At 36.8% G+C, this 15,667-nt stretch overlaps 1 protein-coding gene across 1 annotated transcript in view; it reads left to right on the top strand.

Moving 5' to 3' along the window:
* Positions 1-536: 536 nt before the first annotated feature.
* LOC134533329 (cyclin-dependent kinase 2-like) overlaps positions 537-15,667 on the top strand; it is a 210,435-nt gene continuing 195,304 nt past the window's right edge. The window contains exon 1 of the mRNA XM_063370841.1: positions 537-989. Within this exon, the coding sequence (XP_063226911.1) occupies positions 874-989 (116 nt within the window). The 5' untranslated portion in view covers positions 537-873. The remainder of the gene's footprint in view (positions 990-15,667) is intronic.

The raw sequence follows: 15,667 nt of genomic DNA, 5'->3' as shown, positions 1-15,667 counted from the left end.
ACAATCGGTTTTAGAGCTAAACACACTTTTCAGCAACTACCGTGTAACCGTACACTTTCGCGTTTGTAAACGTGTTTACTTAAACATGTTCACCTGAAGTAGTTCAGGGTCCCGTGTAACCGCGCCCTTAGATGCATCTTTTTCGAGTTACGTGTGAAAAACATAAAAACGTCCGATAATTTCACAGTTTTTTCCACCCCCCCTCCTTAAGCACACCACCTGTGAGGGCGAAAACTAAGGATACTCTATTTGGATGTCAACCAAAGGATTTAAGATGATTTCCAGCTTTCCAAAAAATTTTTCCACGTAATGGATTTCCAGGGTCTAATTTCACTGGGCTAAATCTCAATCGGTTTTTCAGTCATTCCTAATGGAATCATCCATACAGCGTCAAGAATAGGGCCCAAGTTTGTTTTGAAATATAATTGAGTTAATTTTATGCATACACTGACGCCATACTAGCGAGAGCAAATAAATACATATTAATATTTGTCAATTAGGAACATAGCCTAGCACCCTAGCTATCGGCTTTTCTTATTTTAGTTTGCGCTTGCATCACATGTATCTATGAGTGCAAATCACTGTCTGTTTAGTTTACGATTATGTTTTGCATTGAATAGTGTGTGGGAACATGAAATAAATAGTAAGCTTATAGTTTACATTTGTGTGATTATTAGGAGCATAAATACGTTAAGTTGCTAGATGGTATGGAATTGGTATTCTTCACGTGAGTTACGGATTACATGAAGTTTGCTTTTATGCCGCGAAAACGTGTGAGCGCGGGAAATGCATTAAACGTTTGGTGAAATAGATCTAATAACTATTACTGGTAGTCGCGTTTTCGTGCTTTTGAATTTATGATTAATTTACAAAATGAATAAATACAATAAAATTGAAAAAGTCGGCGAAGGGACATATGGTGTGGTTTATAAAGCTAAGTGTAAAGTGACTGGCAATCTAGTAGCTTTAAAGAAGATAAGACTTGGATCGTAAGTAGATTTACTTGGATACTTAATTTTGTGAGAGTTAATAAGTCAGCCCTGTATTTAGATTGTTTATGCAGACTTATAACAATTAGGTATTCATGGGGTAATGATTTCTTTTAAATTCCAAAATGTATTTGTTTACTTCCTGGCATGCTTTCTAATCATTTTGAAAAAGCACATTGCCTTTGAACTTGTAGTTCCCTCATAATAACCATTTCCTTAATTCTGAAAGAAAACCACTTTTTGAAAGAAAACAAATTTCTGATATGCTTTTTATTATGTGTTACATGATTTTGAACTATACTGTAAAATGGTAGGTATTGTGTTCTTCAAATGGTTTACCAGTAATTTACTGTTTTATTGAGTAGTAATGTTAGATTTGCATTATTACTAATAGGTACTTACTTTGATATTGTTTGGTTACATTTATTGATTGTTACATTTGCGATTGGGCAGATGATTATGTTTAGTATGCTACATTTTAGGTTGGTAATTCCAAATCTGTTGAAATATTTACACAGTATTTTTAATGTATCTAAACTAATTAACCTTCCTCACCATTATAACATACTAGCTGCCCAACCCGGCTTTGCACAGCTATACTAGTTGAAAAAAATTAAGCCACATCTCCCATTTACAGTAATTGTAAATAAAAAAAAAATCAGTGAAAATTTATTACAATGCTGTATAATGTACCGGAGAGAAAATGAATAGCACCGATGGTTTCCCGACTCGTGCACGCATCGTACAACTGATGTACCCGTACTTCGCTACGGCAGTCTACAGGCAGATCACTCTTGCGCCGCTCATTATACATGCCCCTCCTTGTGGGTACGCTACTGCCGCGCGATGCCCGTTGCCATGGAGACGCAGAAGGCATGAACAATGCAAAATCCTGTTCTCATGCAGACAAAGTACCCACTGTTGCCTGGTTTTAACCACCATTGGATCTAGTTTTCGGAAAATGTCATCCTGCATAACATAAGGAACATTACTGTGAAGTTTCAAGTCTGTAAAATATATTTTCTTGAAAAAAAGGACAACTTTTGATATTTAAAGTACCCTCAAAATTTCAACGGTGATGAGGACTGCACTAACAATGAAATAGTCGTTGCCATAGAGACGAATGAAGCATCAACAAAGCAACAGCCGTTGCCATGGTGATTTCCTACCAAAAACTGGAAATTTTGATATATTACGCCCCTGAAACTCCCCTTGGGATCGGATTTCAGCAGAATACGTTCTTAGTGAGCGTCTACATCACAAAATGAGTAACTATGCTAAATTTCAAGTCAATCGGGTGTATAGTTTTAGAGATCCCTAATGGATCCCTAATGTTATTGATAATATATTATAGCCTATAGCCTTCCTTGATAAATGTACTATCCAACACTGAAATAATTTTTCAAATCGAACCAGTGGTTCCTGAGATTAGCGTGTTCAAAGAAACAAACAAACAAACAAACTCTTCAGCTTTATAATATTAGTATAGTTTTTTCATAATTATTCCATATAATGTATCTAACTTTATCGTAGTACAAATAAGTTACCTATGTTATGTATTGTTGAATGTATCCTATCATATACATTTTAGGATCATAATTCATTGTTATATCACAAGTTTTTGTAATGTTCAGGACCTCTAAAATAAAACACCAATCATCATGTACCACAGGATAACTGTCCACAGGGTTATGCCATCAGGATCAAGGAATAAACTTGTATACATGATACAGAGCTTTTGCCATATTTTTAATGTAACTATCCTAACCTAGTTGAACATTCTCAGAATATCACTATATTTGTAACACTTGTTAAAATGGTTAACAGCTTGGTAATTGTTTAAAGTATCTCTACACCCTCTAAGTGAATAATCGTAACATATACTTATCAGGAAGTAAAAATAAAATTTGCAATTAAAATTTTTTTTCTCCAGAAAATTCAATTTCCTTCGGACCTTTTTTAAGGTAACCACATATGAAAATTGGTAATGGTTGGTGTAAAATTATTGTACTACCAGTAATGTAAATTTAGTGACGTAAATTTGTGCGTGCTTTAATAGCGTAATCAAGATATTTCCATGAGAAGTGGTCCTGAATTTTTTTTTTGCGGTCCTACTCTTTTCTTGATACTAGCTCTCCAATCTGCAGACATTTCTCCTGCTTAACCCCATTACCACATAGCTGACCTTCATTATTTGGTTTTCTCGTAAGATTCGGGTAGCAAAGCACTGTGGGCGACCTCTTGTTCTCCGAACAAGTAGACTTTTCTCCTACAGGAACTGAATACCATTACATTATGGCCTGGGCCGTGACTATTTTCTATCCTAATATTCTTTTTCCCCTATTTCAAATCCTTTATCACATCACATTGTGTCCTTTGTTTTTTTCCACGATTTGGGTATTCCCACTGAGTATGCCCTAGTTCTTGGTAGGCAAAGCATTGTGAGTGACCTCCCATCCTCCTGAACCGGGCACCTTGACTGCCATTCAGCAGTTTCTTCAGCGCCCTGATGATATCCCCTCGTTGGTGTTGGCATTAGTGTGTACCTCGCGGTCTGGTTCCAATCCCGTTCTTCTTGTCCAGATGTGGGTGTTTCTGGATGCACTGCGCGCATGAACCAGGGCATCACGGGGCAGGCGAAGGGTTTGTTGCACCTCTGCAGCCTTCAGTCCGTCCATGAACGCACTAGTAGCTAGCTGCTGTCGGAACTCTGCAGGAGCCTCATCCTTGCATTCGCCGAGTTCTTGTGTGGATCACTGTTGGCGTGTACACCTCGCCCATACCTCAGCTCAAGAGCTTCTACAGCATAGTCCTTCTGGTTCGGAGCTGGTGTGGTCTGCAGCAGCTTGCCGTAGCTCTCTCTTCCTCGCTCCAACCATTTACGTGAGCAGCTTGGCCCTCCACATTGACTCTCCTGGCTTGCAACAGCTGCAGCTTCTTTAATCATTTCTCGGTATTCTTAAGTTAAGGCAGCTACATGTTATTCAGTTGTCTGTTCAAGTTGAATTAGCTTTTGCTGTCTTTGTGGTGAGAGATGCTGCACCAAATGCACTTTACCTTTAGTCTGAAAGTTTTCATCAATTTCTTGGTTTATTCTTGAGCAACCACTAATTCACTCCGCATGTCATAGTGTGCCGTCACCAGCTCATTTGGCATATCATCTTGTGCTTTTTACATTTGATAATTTTCTTTCCTTATTTCATCTTGGTCAGTCTCCATGTAATTATTTATGTCCTTTCGGTTACTCTGCATTTCATCAGGGCTATTCTGTAGTCCCTTAATTTCATTCTTTATTTATTTTTGGCCGCTGTTAATTTTATTCTTCATTTCATAAATTAGTCATCAAGTTTCTTGTATACATGCACTGACCGGCTGCTGTCACTTATGTTCTATTAACTGCACTCAAATTTTATATATGATCTAGCTTAAACTTCTATCCAAAACTAACTACAGTTTTTTTACCTTTATTCTCAAATAGCCAAGTTAAATTTTTTATTAAATTTTCTTTTATTTATTTTCTTTTATTTATCCAATATCTATAAATTAAGTATATCCTTACATGTGACACCAAAAGCAGTGGACCTCTGACTATCTGGCACATTCAAGACTTGGAGGTGCTGCATTACTGAAAATTTTGGATTATTAAGCATTATCTCCCGTGGTCTCTGAACACTAAGTTGTAAAGCAAATGCATATGATACTTCGATCTTTCCATACAAAGCCGGTCACCCGCTAAGGGGTCACTCACCTTCACACTCTCTTCATAGGTTGGCTCCTGCCTTTTGTACCTCAGAAGTGCAACCAACGTAGCGATTGAAGCTGCAAGAACAATGTGTCCTAGTTACGCCACTTTTTTGACAGGGCTCTGAGAACCTTCTGAACCCTCTAGAGACAGAGGAGCGCTTGGACTCCATCGAGATCGTAAGGACAACAGTTCCGTTTCTCCCTCTTCGTGCCCTACACCATGTCCAACACCTGAGCTCCACGTTCTTCATTTTTTTTAATATCTATGATTCAGATTTTTCAAAAATAACCTATTGTTATTTTTACTTTTTTCTGAACTAGACCCTATTCTCCGCATTTCAGCTGGGAGGGGCGAGTATGTGCCGCAAATTAGTGATTTTCTTGGCACGTCTCATGAACTGGGCGAGAGCTCTGCTCGTCTCGACTAACATGGCGCCTCCGCGCCAACACAATTACCGTTATTACATTCTGTGATTCCGTGCCCCGGCGAAAGTTAAGTAAATTATAGATTAACATTGAAAATTATATAAAAGCTACTGGCAATTTAAAGTTCATTAATATTTACTTAGTTATTGAAAGTTTATATAAAAACATTCCTACCCTCGTCCAAGTCCGTGCCTATTCGGGTCCGCCCGGGCAACGTCTGTGGTTTTTTCAAGTAACATGATATTTAAATTAAAGAATACATGAGTAACTGCACAAACACTGGGGCAAAAATGAATGAAAACAAAAGGTTTACAATTAACATTAAACTTAGCAAATTAGGGGGTCGCCGCACTGCTTCTAAGCGCCCTCTTGCCGGGCTAGACACACACGCACACACGCACGCACGAGCGGGAGGGAGGTTTGAATAGAGATGGTGGTTGGGCGGTGTCATATCGGGCTCAAAGGGGCCGCAGGCCCGGACGACGTCAAGTGTGTTATGAAACACAACAACTAGAACATCGAGATATTTTTGTACTTTTATCTCGATAAAATAGCATTATCCCTGATGGTGAAACCGGCCCTTAATAGTTAAAATAAAAATAATTTTTTAACTAAACAAAACGTTTATGGCTGAAATGTCACCTCCATGGCCTGTCACTACCCCTAAGTATCTAGAATATAAGAATAATAACTTAAAACTTGCTGTACAAATCTATGGTACATAACATAAAATGGCATGTGATACAAACCAGAAGTTCTGCTTTATAAAGGTCATAATTTTACTGAGACTATTATCTAAGCAATTTTAACTTCATTTACTGTTCCTTGTTTCAATGTCACCTCCATGGTACAAATAGAAGTTCCTTAAAAATCCCCACTAGATTGTGTATGGATGCTCAGAAGCCATGTGAAAAAAAACCTTGAGTAGCCATCTTGTATAGTGTTTCAGTAAAGACAGGCAGGTATGTGTTTGTATTGTTTTATTTAAGAGATTCCACTTGATTATTGAGAAGTATTTTTATTTGTGGTCACCTCCATGGCTTTAATAAATCTTGTTCTTTTCTTAAAAAAAAAAAAAGGTTTGCATTACAGTTAGGTTGAATAACATGTTATTAAATGAAATCCATTACAATGTGGTTGAGTAAGTTTTAGGTTAGGTTGTGCATAAAGAAAACTTCAAAAATGTCACCTCCATGTTCTTAATCTAGAGGTGGGTTGTTACAGAAATTTTCGGTATCTGTTCCAACCATTTACTGATACAGTAATGTACTAGTTACATGTAGCTGATAGGTCTGGTTCAGGTACAGCAGTAGCGGTCACAGGAAGCAACAAGGTATCAGCATTCTCGTTATAGGTTACACATCCTCCATGCCGTCATCACCAGCGTAAAAAGGTATCAGTTTTCTCTTTCCACGTTCTTCGTAAACAGGTATAAGTTTTCTCATTCTACATTCTTCGTAGTCGTAAAAAGGTATGAGTTTTCTCATTCTACATTATTTGTAGTCGAAAAAAGGTATCGTGTTCTCTTTCCACGCCTTTCGTAATCGGAGTCTTCATCTTTGCAAGGAGCACGCACTGCGCACTGAACATACTTAGATGAGAAGCCTAAGATGTACATCAAGCTCTGTCCCTGCCCAAACACGCCCGAATATTCACCTTCGACCAACCTCGGGATTTGTTTTATAATTGCGCAGGAAAAATGAATTCAAATATTAAGTGTTCGGTTAGGTTAGTTACATTAAAACACTTTAGAACACTATGGACAGTTAGTTAGGTTAGTATAGCTACATTAAAATAAACGGAGAAATATAAATATATATAAATAAACCCTGAGGTTGGCCGAAGGTGAATATTCGGGCGTGTTCGGGCAGGGACAGAACTTGTTGTACATCTTAGGCTTCCCCCTCCCCTACATTCTTTCCCTTCTTTATCCCTTATTCGTCGTGCCACTCCGTCCCCTTTCACAAGCTCCGCACAAGTGACCGTTATCTGCGATCGGGTTCTGTGCACATTGGCCGTGGTGTTGTTCCAGGTGAATTCTAAACTGATACTAAAGTACTTGATACTTGAATAGTGTACTTGTTTGCAGTACTTGATACAGTTGTGTATCAGTTACAAAGTAGCATATTGATACTCTGCAACCCACCTCTATCTTAATCTAGCATGGAGGTGACACAATATTCATGGAGGTGACATATTAGGCTTTGAATTTTACTTTATCTGTATTCATTTCCAAAATTTACTATAATACACACAGGCATAGGCATAGTTGTTATAATCACTGTTCTCTTAATTAATTTCCTGATTTTGATAGTCACTTTAAAGGAAAATTGTTATTTTGGAGAATAGTATCAGTTGTGTGCTTTCAAGGTATAGTCACAACAGGGTTCAACAAGTAGTCCATATCTTTGCGAGATGACTAACTGGCATGTGAATATTATGAAATAGATACCAAAAAAAATATGTTTTGCTATAAAACTTTGAATTTTCATAATGTAAATAATACAATTTTGCTGACCAAAGTAAATAATTGTAATTTTAGTTTATTTATATTTTATTATTGTGTGTCAAAATTTAAAAATTGTTTAATAAATTGTTAAGTTGCAACTCATAGTTAAAGACACAATATATCTTATACAGGTACAAAGTTTGTGTCAATGTTTTTAGTCTACATAATGTGCAAATAATCATGGATTATTGAAGTTAAGCAACATAAAATGATGTATTTTTAATTTTTTGGTCCAGAATATAACACATTACTTTGAAATACTGCACAAAAAGTTCCTAAGCTAATGTTTACATTATTTTCAGAAGAAAAAAAAAACATTTCACGGAAGAAAAAGTTATCTGGGAAGGATTTAGCAGAGGTTAAGAAAAAAAAAGAAAGAAGCAGAAATGGCACGAAGAAATAAAATTAGGGATAATCCAGTACTTTATGAAGAGTTAAAACGAAAAGAAAGAGAAAGGTATTACAAAAGAAAGGAGGAAGGGAAAATAAAAAAAATTTCAGACTTAAGTGAGAGAGGTAAAAGACAGCAAAGGAAAGGTGGCACAGAAACAAGAAGCAGACAAATGAAGCTCACGGAGTTTTAGACTGGTGTACTCCATCATTAGATAGTTACAGAGACATATGCAGATTCAGATTCATGCACTTCAGAAGCTGGTGACACTCATATTGAGGCAATAACAGCTAAGCCTACTAAGTACAGTCTCGCACTTCATAGTTATGTCATTGTAGAATTTCAAGGAAAAAAAAGTGTACGAAACTACATTGGCATACTAACTTATGTAGAAAATGCAAATAAAGAGGAATACACTGTCAAGTTTTTAAGACTGGTTACAAACAATACATTTGTTTTTCCTGTGGATGACGATATAGCTGTTGTTGATTTTCGAGACATTAAAGGCATACTGTCCGAGCCAAAACTGGGTAGAAGAAATGCATACATATTTTATGATTTGTCAGGTGTTAAAAATCTTTGTTAGATATGGAATATTGATGGGATTAGTCTTCAGAGTGTACTTACTACATTGATTTGATTTGATTTGTTTTCAGTTGATTTAGTATCATCATTTTTTTATTACTGAGTGCCTTAAAACTACAGTTTAAAATAATGATATTTTGCTTAATACTATAGGACTACAGGATACTATTATTTATGATTATATGACTACCCCAATTTAAAATTTCCATGGCAATTTGTGTCACCTCCGTGTCTTACAATAATTTTTTTTGTATTTTTTACTTAAATAGAAAGAGTTGATTTAATTCTATGGTACTTTTGTGACAACCAATAAATGCTGATCATAGAAATACCACAATTTCCCTTTTTCTTGAATTTTTAATTTTAATAATTTAACAACTACAGTTTGTCCCTTGATTTCGGAATGACCCTTTAGGACTACAAACTGACAAATTTTCAGATATTTAAGAAATTGTGTTTTTAAACAATTGTCAATCAAAAATGGCCCTTTTGTCAAATTTTGCAAAATTTAAAGTTAAATATTATTAATTCAGTGCATCATAGAATTAAAAACAATTTTTTTCTGTAAATTTACTGTAAGAGGTCTACATATTGCCAGAATTACTTTTTATGAAAATTTATTATTCCATGTAAAAATATTTTTGAAAATTCAAATAAATTAAAAAATTATATAAAATTTTTTAGTTTTCCGCCCTTAAAGATATTGTCATGGGGCTCATTGGAACTATACCACTCTGTAGATCAATATTATAGCTACAAAATAAAAATCAATGGAATTTGTTAAATAGTTTTGAAATGCCGCTCATATGAATAACACGTTTTTTTCAAACTTTTTTGATTTTGAACCAACTTCAAAAGCATATAACATGGGTTAAAAATATTTTGGGCCGAAATCCTTTTAGCACTCTTGTCTCCACTGGTTGCAACTGCTGTAATCCATGATGGTGACCTGACTCGTTTTCTTGCTGACTGCCTGAATTGAGGTGGAATGGCTCCCCTTATGAACCCAGTTCCCCCACATTATACTTGTAACAATATTGAGTATTGAATTGATATTGGCGTGTGCAATTAGCGTGTTCCTGGTAGTCTTGAAAATCTCGTCTCTTTCTCCCTCCATCTTATTTTCTCAGCCACAACAATGTGAACGACACGAAAAGCTACAAGTGTTTCATTGGAGTGCCACTCATTCACTTTACTCAGGTTGATAACTTTGCTGTCTCTATTTAAGGAGGACAAAAAAAAAATTATTAAAAAAATTCTGACACGAAAAATTGTTAAAAACAAGTGTTAACACAAAATCCTTGGTTCTTGGAATACTATCTCATAAGCTGCCACCAGTTGTTGTAATTTGACCTAACATTAAGGCTATCAAACAGACGTTAACTCATTTTAAGAAGCAGCTATTTATTACATGCAAGTAACTATATACAAAACATTGCTACTTACTCCAGAAGGAGACTCATGTGAGCCCTAACAGTAATAATACCAAGATGGAGAATATCTCTGAGGCAGAGTTGATCTTGGCTCGGAGCGTGTCTTTAGGCTTGCACACAGCAATGATGAGCAGTGATGTCTTCAGACAGCAGGCAGCAGGCGGAGAAGTGACTTTCGTCCTACTGAGCACCAGTGTGTATGTGCCTCAATAATGGGGGAACAGAACCTGTTAGAACGGGTTTTGGGCATGAGACAGTGCCCAGCGACAGCGAGGCTGGATAGCAGACCGACGCGAGGCATTAGCCGGACACGCCTAGGACCAAGCTGGGTCAGTCTGTAGTTGCTTGGCGAGGTGTGGCTGTAAGGGCACAGCCAGATGTCAGAGCGAAATTGCTCGGAGTGATTCGAAGAGAGAAAACACAGCAAGCACTACGCTTACAAACTCCCAAATATGAGTGGGTGGCCATTGGTGGCACAACATCACTGTCCCCACAACATGCGTAGGACCTTGAACTTGCCGGCGAACCCTCGGGGTTTAGTCTTTTCAACTCACGGTTGGGTTACCGACACAGAATGTAGAAATCATAGTTGCTCATGATGGCCGCCCATCTCCTTAGTTTGAAACATGATCACACTCTTCGCTTCGAGGAATGCTCATTCATTTCTTTCAGTAGATTAGCGGCGCACCCGTCGTTTTTCATAAGACCGACTCGGAGCACCTCTCGGCTGGCTCACTTGCTCAATGACGTCTCCATTCTTCCTCTTGTGCTGCCAGCGCTTTTCTCCTCGTGCTGCACTTAAAGGAACTAAAATCCCACCACCACCAAGTTCACACTGGCTTACTCACGCTAACCAGCTTGCACGCACTGTGCCAACGTCCATAGAGTCCAGTTCGTGAATAGTTGTAAATGAAATAAATATAATGGTTAACAATTCTAGTAACTTGATGCTACTCTTAGGTAAACCAGGGCCTGAAAGCCGAGGTGCCGAGCCTGCCACGTGTTTCCACACTTCGGGAGGCGTGCGGACAGCTGCCGGGGGGAGCGGGCTGGCCACACACCGGGGAAACTCAGCAATATTTGGATGGGTCAGGGAAGATTGTTTCAGCATAGGAATAGTTTCTTTAATGGCCATTCATTATAAAAATGAGAGTTAGTTGTATCATTTTCAATCCAATAATCCATACGGAATTTGTTTTTTAATGCTTATTCAGAACTTGACAACACTGCAATGCAACTCTGCATAGCAAAACCTGCTATTGGTTAGGAGTATGTCATGTTCAATGTGTGGCATGTCTTGAATATGTTGGTATGTAATTCCACTTACACCTGGTGATTTTCGAGACCGTCGTAAAACTGCTTGATATTCCTGATAGTTTATCGGAGACGTAAGAACATCCGTTTCAAGTAAATGATGACGGTGAGACGGTGGGCTATATTCACTGTGAAGTTCCAGCCCAGAAGGTACATAGCCAGGAGCAATATTTGGTTGAATAGCTTTTGGGTCATTCCAAATCAACATTACATCACGTCACTGCAAGTCACTTTGGAAGAAGGAAGGAATATTGTTGAACAAACAAATATGCATACAATTCCGCAAGGAAAGTCGTTCTGTGTGCGGTGGGCTAAAGTAACATTGTTATTATTGAGAAATACCATTATGTATCTTCATTATTTTATTTTGGGAATATAAGTGGAATCCACTATGGAAATACGGGAAATATTATGGATATATTTTAATATATATTATATTACAGATATAGCCTATTTTAAGAATCATGCCAAACAATGACTATTATCGGCCAACTCTTAGAACTGAACGTCAAAGTGATCTAACACAAACATTACAAACTAAATGCAAATTATGGAAAACCCAGAACAAAATGAAATGGAATACTTCTTCATTGTGTACTTCAGCTGTATGTTGTGTATACATTCCAGAATAAAATAGTATGAACAATATGTAGGAGTTTAACCACATTAGTACTATTATGCTAATTAAGAAAATTTTTAAAAGCTAGTATTCACATTATTTACCTATATGTTCGTAATATTTTAAGTAATCATAGCGTAATGCGTGTCTGACAGCTGAAATTGAAATAAGCAAAGCCCCGGAAAAAAAGTTGAACTTTTTTCCAGCGATATTTTTGTTAAATCGCCAATACTGTTTTTTTATATAATTTTTTTTTTGGTCGAAGACCTTACATCACCTAATGTTCCGAAATATTTTACAGAAAAAATATTCTATAACATTGAACTTAGCGCAGGGAACCATCTGTTGATGAATCTAGGAAGTTCATACCACATGAATTCCCACCAAACCTCGATATATGCTTACATAAGTGCCATCTAGCGACTGTTTTAAAACCTTTGCATTTAGAGGGAAAACATTTATTGAGGTTCTGCCACCTGCGGAGGAAATATAAACTACAAGAACACTGTTTGAATCGATACATAATTGAAAAAACCTACATTACCCAAAATAACCTAAACTTCGTTTACCCTAAAGTCATTTGCCCTACAGGCATTTGACATAAAGGCATTCGCCTTACAGGCATTTGCCCTACAGGCGTTTGCCCTACAGGCGTTTGCCCTACAGGCGTTTGCCCTAAAGGCGTTTGTACAAAATGTTTGATAGTCCCATTTGGACCTAGCTCCGGCATTTGCCCTAAAGGCGTTTGCCCTAAAAGAAGTTTTTTGACAGTAGTTTGCCCTACAGGCATCTTTCCTAAAAGTTGGTGTGGTTTCGTTAATCCAAAACCCTACAGTCGTTTGCACTAAACGGCATTTGCCCTAAATTCGTTTGCCCTAAAGGCATTTGCCCTACGTTTAGGGCAAACGCCTGTAGGGCAAACAATGTGTACCCTTTCTAACCAGTTTGTGTGGCAAGATGAACTGTTTTGTTTGACCTAATACTCTTTCTCAAAATAAAATTTGCATAAATAAACACTGTTGCTAAGATAGTTTACACTCAACAAAATTTGTAAATATATACCTACACCTTATAACTACAGTCACAAATATATAAAAAGTAGAATTTAGGAAAAATTTTAATGTTGCCATACAAATACAAAAAAAAAATTATTGGGTGTTTGAGTTTTTAACTGATATTGTCAACCACAAGTTATAGTTACGTATAACTAAATAAAATTCACTCTACATTTGCTGAACGTAGTTAATTATAAATTGACCATTTGCTGCACACTTGTGACTTGTTAATTTGCTTCATCATGGCTACTGGCTATGGTTCAGTTGGAATCATAAATGGTCTCTCAATAGCAGTCTGTCTCTACGTCGTTGCCTTTGACAGTTTTTATACCAAAGTGAGGTGTCAAAGTAGGCCATAATATTTTCTTGTCAAATATGGTGTTAAGAGAAGTTGAAAGTTAAGATTAAAGTTTTTAAGTGGCAGGAGTTGCGGGCTAGCCCATCTGAACTTCTGCCATCGAACCTTGCTAGGGAATCTGTAACGGATACAACTGAAACAGAATTTTTAGTTAGGTTCACACACACTGGTTGGTTCTGGAGTAGTTCTCTTGGCCAGCTTTTTTTCCACCCGCCTAGATTAGGGTGCGTTCACAAAGAAAGCTGGTTGCAAGCGCTTGCTAACAAGCGCCGACAAGCGCTGACCGGCCGAGAAAAAGTTTTAATGGTATCAAGTGTGTGTGTTCAGATAGAAAGCTTGTTCCGACTTGCAAGCGCCTGCTACAAGCGCTGAACGGCAAGCAAGAACCTGTTGATACTTGTTTTTCGGTGCCGGCAGCATTCAGTTGCTGACAACTACTTATACAGTCAACATGGATGTCAATGAAATTATTTCACAAGTGTTTAGAAGAGGACCTATTTGGGACAAATGTCTCAAAAAAAATGCAAATAGAGTTTACGTATAGAAGTGTTGGAAGGAGATAGCTTTGGAAATGAACATTGAAGTTAAGCAAATTTATTATTTCAGAACATGTGCTGAAGAAGAAGTGGAAATATTTACGAGATCAATATTCCACTGAGCTGTCAAAGATGACTCGTCCCAAATTTGGAGCTAGAGGAGATGAAATAGTTACATGTAAGTGGCAGTATTTCAAAGCACTTAATTTTTTTAAAGACATTGTTAGACATCAACAAAGTTCAGGTAACTGTTCCACACTCAAAAGCCCAGATACTTTTGAAGATATTGAAAAGCAGAGGAACTCTCCAGATATAGGCGACAAGGAAGAAGTTATTGGGTCTGAAGATGTGGTAGTAGTTCAGCCCCAGCAAGATAATTCCGTGGATAATGACGATATATCCACAATAGCTGATCGTTTTTGCGGAATTGCACAAACACAAAACATTAGAAACATACAACGGATCGAATCAAACGTAGAAGAACTGATGACTAGTATATGTCGTCAATGCTGTAAATCGAGAGAAAAAAACTAGAAATTTTAACACAAAAGAGGAATAATAAAGAAGAAAAGGAACCTGAAGACAAGCATTCATTATTCTTCAAGACGCTTTTACAACATGTCAGAAAAATTCGTCCGGAACAGATTTTTCCATTTCGTGCAAGGATTCAGGAAGTTGTTCAGCAATTTGCATACTCCATGTCTTACAGTGTTGGATCTACACCTAGAAACAGCACTCAATTTTCACCTTGTGGCACTTTTAACCAGAGCTCATCCATGGATGAATATGAGGCAACACCAATTTCTGCAAATGAGGATTTTCACAGACATGACCAATTATTAAATCTCAAATAAAAATAACTAGTTAAGGAGTTTTTATGCGTGTAGGAAACAGTAAATATTTCCAAAAACATGCCTATTATATTTAAATTCACAACTATTTGTGTTTCCTTTAATTTACTCATTGTTAAGTTCTTATATTAATAAATAATTGAAACTCCAACTATGTTGTGTTTTGTGGTACCTACTTTAATTAATTCACTAGACATAAATAAAACCTTATTACTCACTCCGACACCATTACATAATTAATTCAATTGATCTGAGGATATAAGTGCAGTATATCTTAACAATTCAAGATCCATAATAGACATTTCCTCAAAGATAAAATGCAAAAATTTTAAGGTGTTTATATTTAACTACAAATTATTATTTGAAAGAATTTATTGTAACTGTGGTAATGTAATATAAAACAAACCACATATAAATAGTAGTTTTATCTTAAAGTGCATAGTAAAAACTATATAAAAATTATTATATAGTAAATGGTTCCTAAAAATTATTATTATCAACCAAGACTTACCTCAAACAAATAACTAACCGTTCTTCGGGATGAATTGGTTGCTTATGCCAGTTTCCCCAGCATTTGTCCAAATTAGTTTCAATTTTCTTGAGGATATAATTGAACGTCCTCAACTTCATCCTCACACAAGATAAAAATCTCACCTTGTCCAGTTTTAGCTGAGGAAACAGATGGTGGCATTCACCAAATCTTCCTCTACCGCGTTTAATTACATGTCTCGCATTTTTAAATCTACATTTTCTAGTAAAAATAATATTCTTCATCACTAGAGGAAGATTTATCGCAATGAGATTTGAAAGCTTACTAAGCTTTTATTGTGAACACCCAACACTAACCACAAGCCCTT

Source organism: Bacillus rossius, chromosome 6 (genome assembly GCF_032445375.1).
Source record: "Bacillus rossius redtenbacheri isolate Brsri chromosome 6, Brsri_v3, whole genome shotgun sequence".
Lineage (NCBI taxonomy): Eukaryota > Metazoa > Arthropoda > Insecta > Phasmatodea > Bacillidae > Bacillus > Bacillus rossius.
The sequence above is the reverse complement of the archived record's forward strand: the minus strand, read 5'-3'. Positions and strand labels throughout refer to the sequence as shown.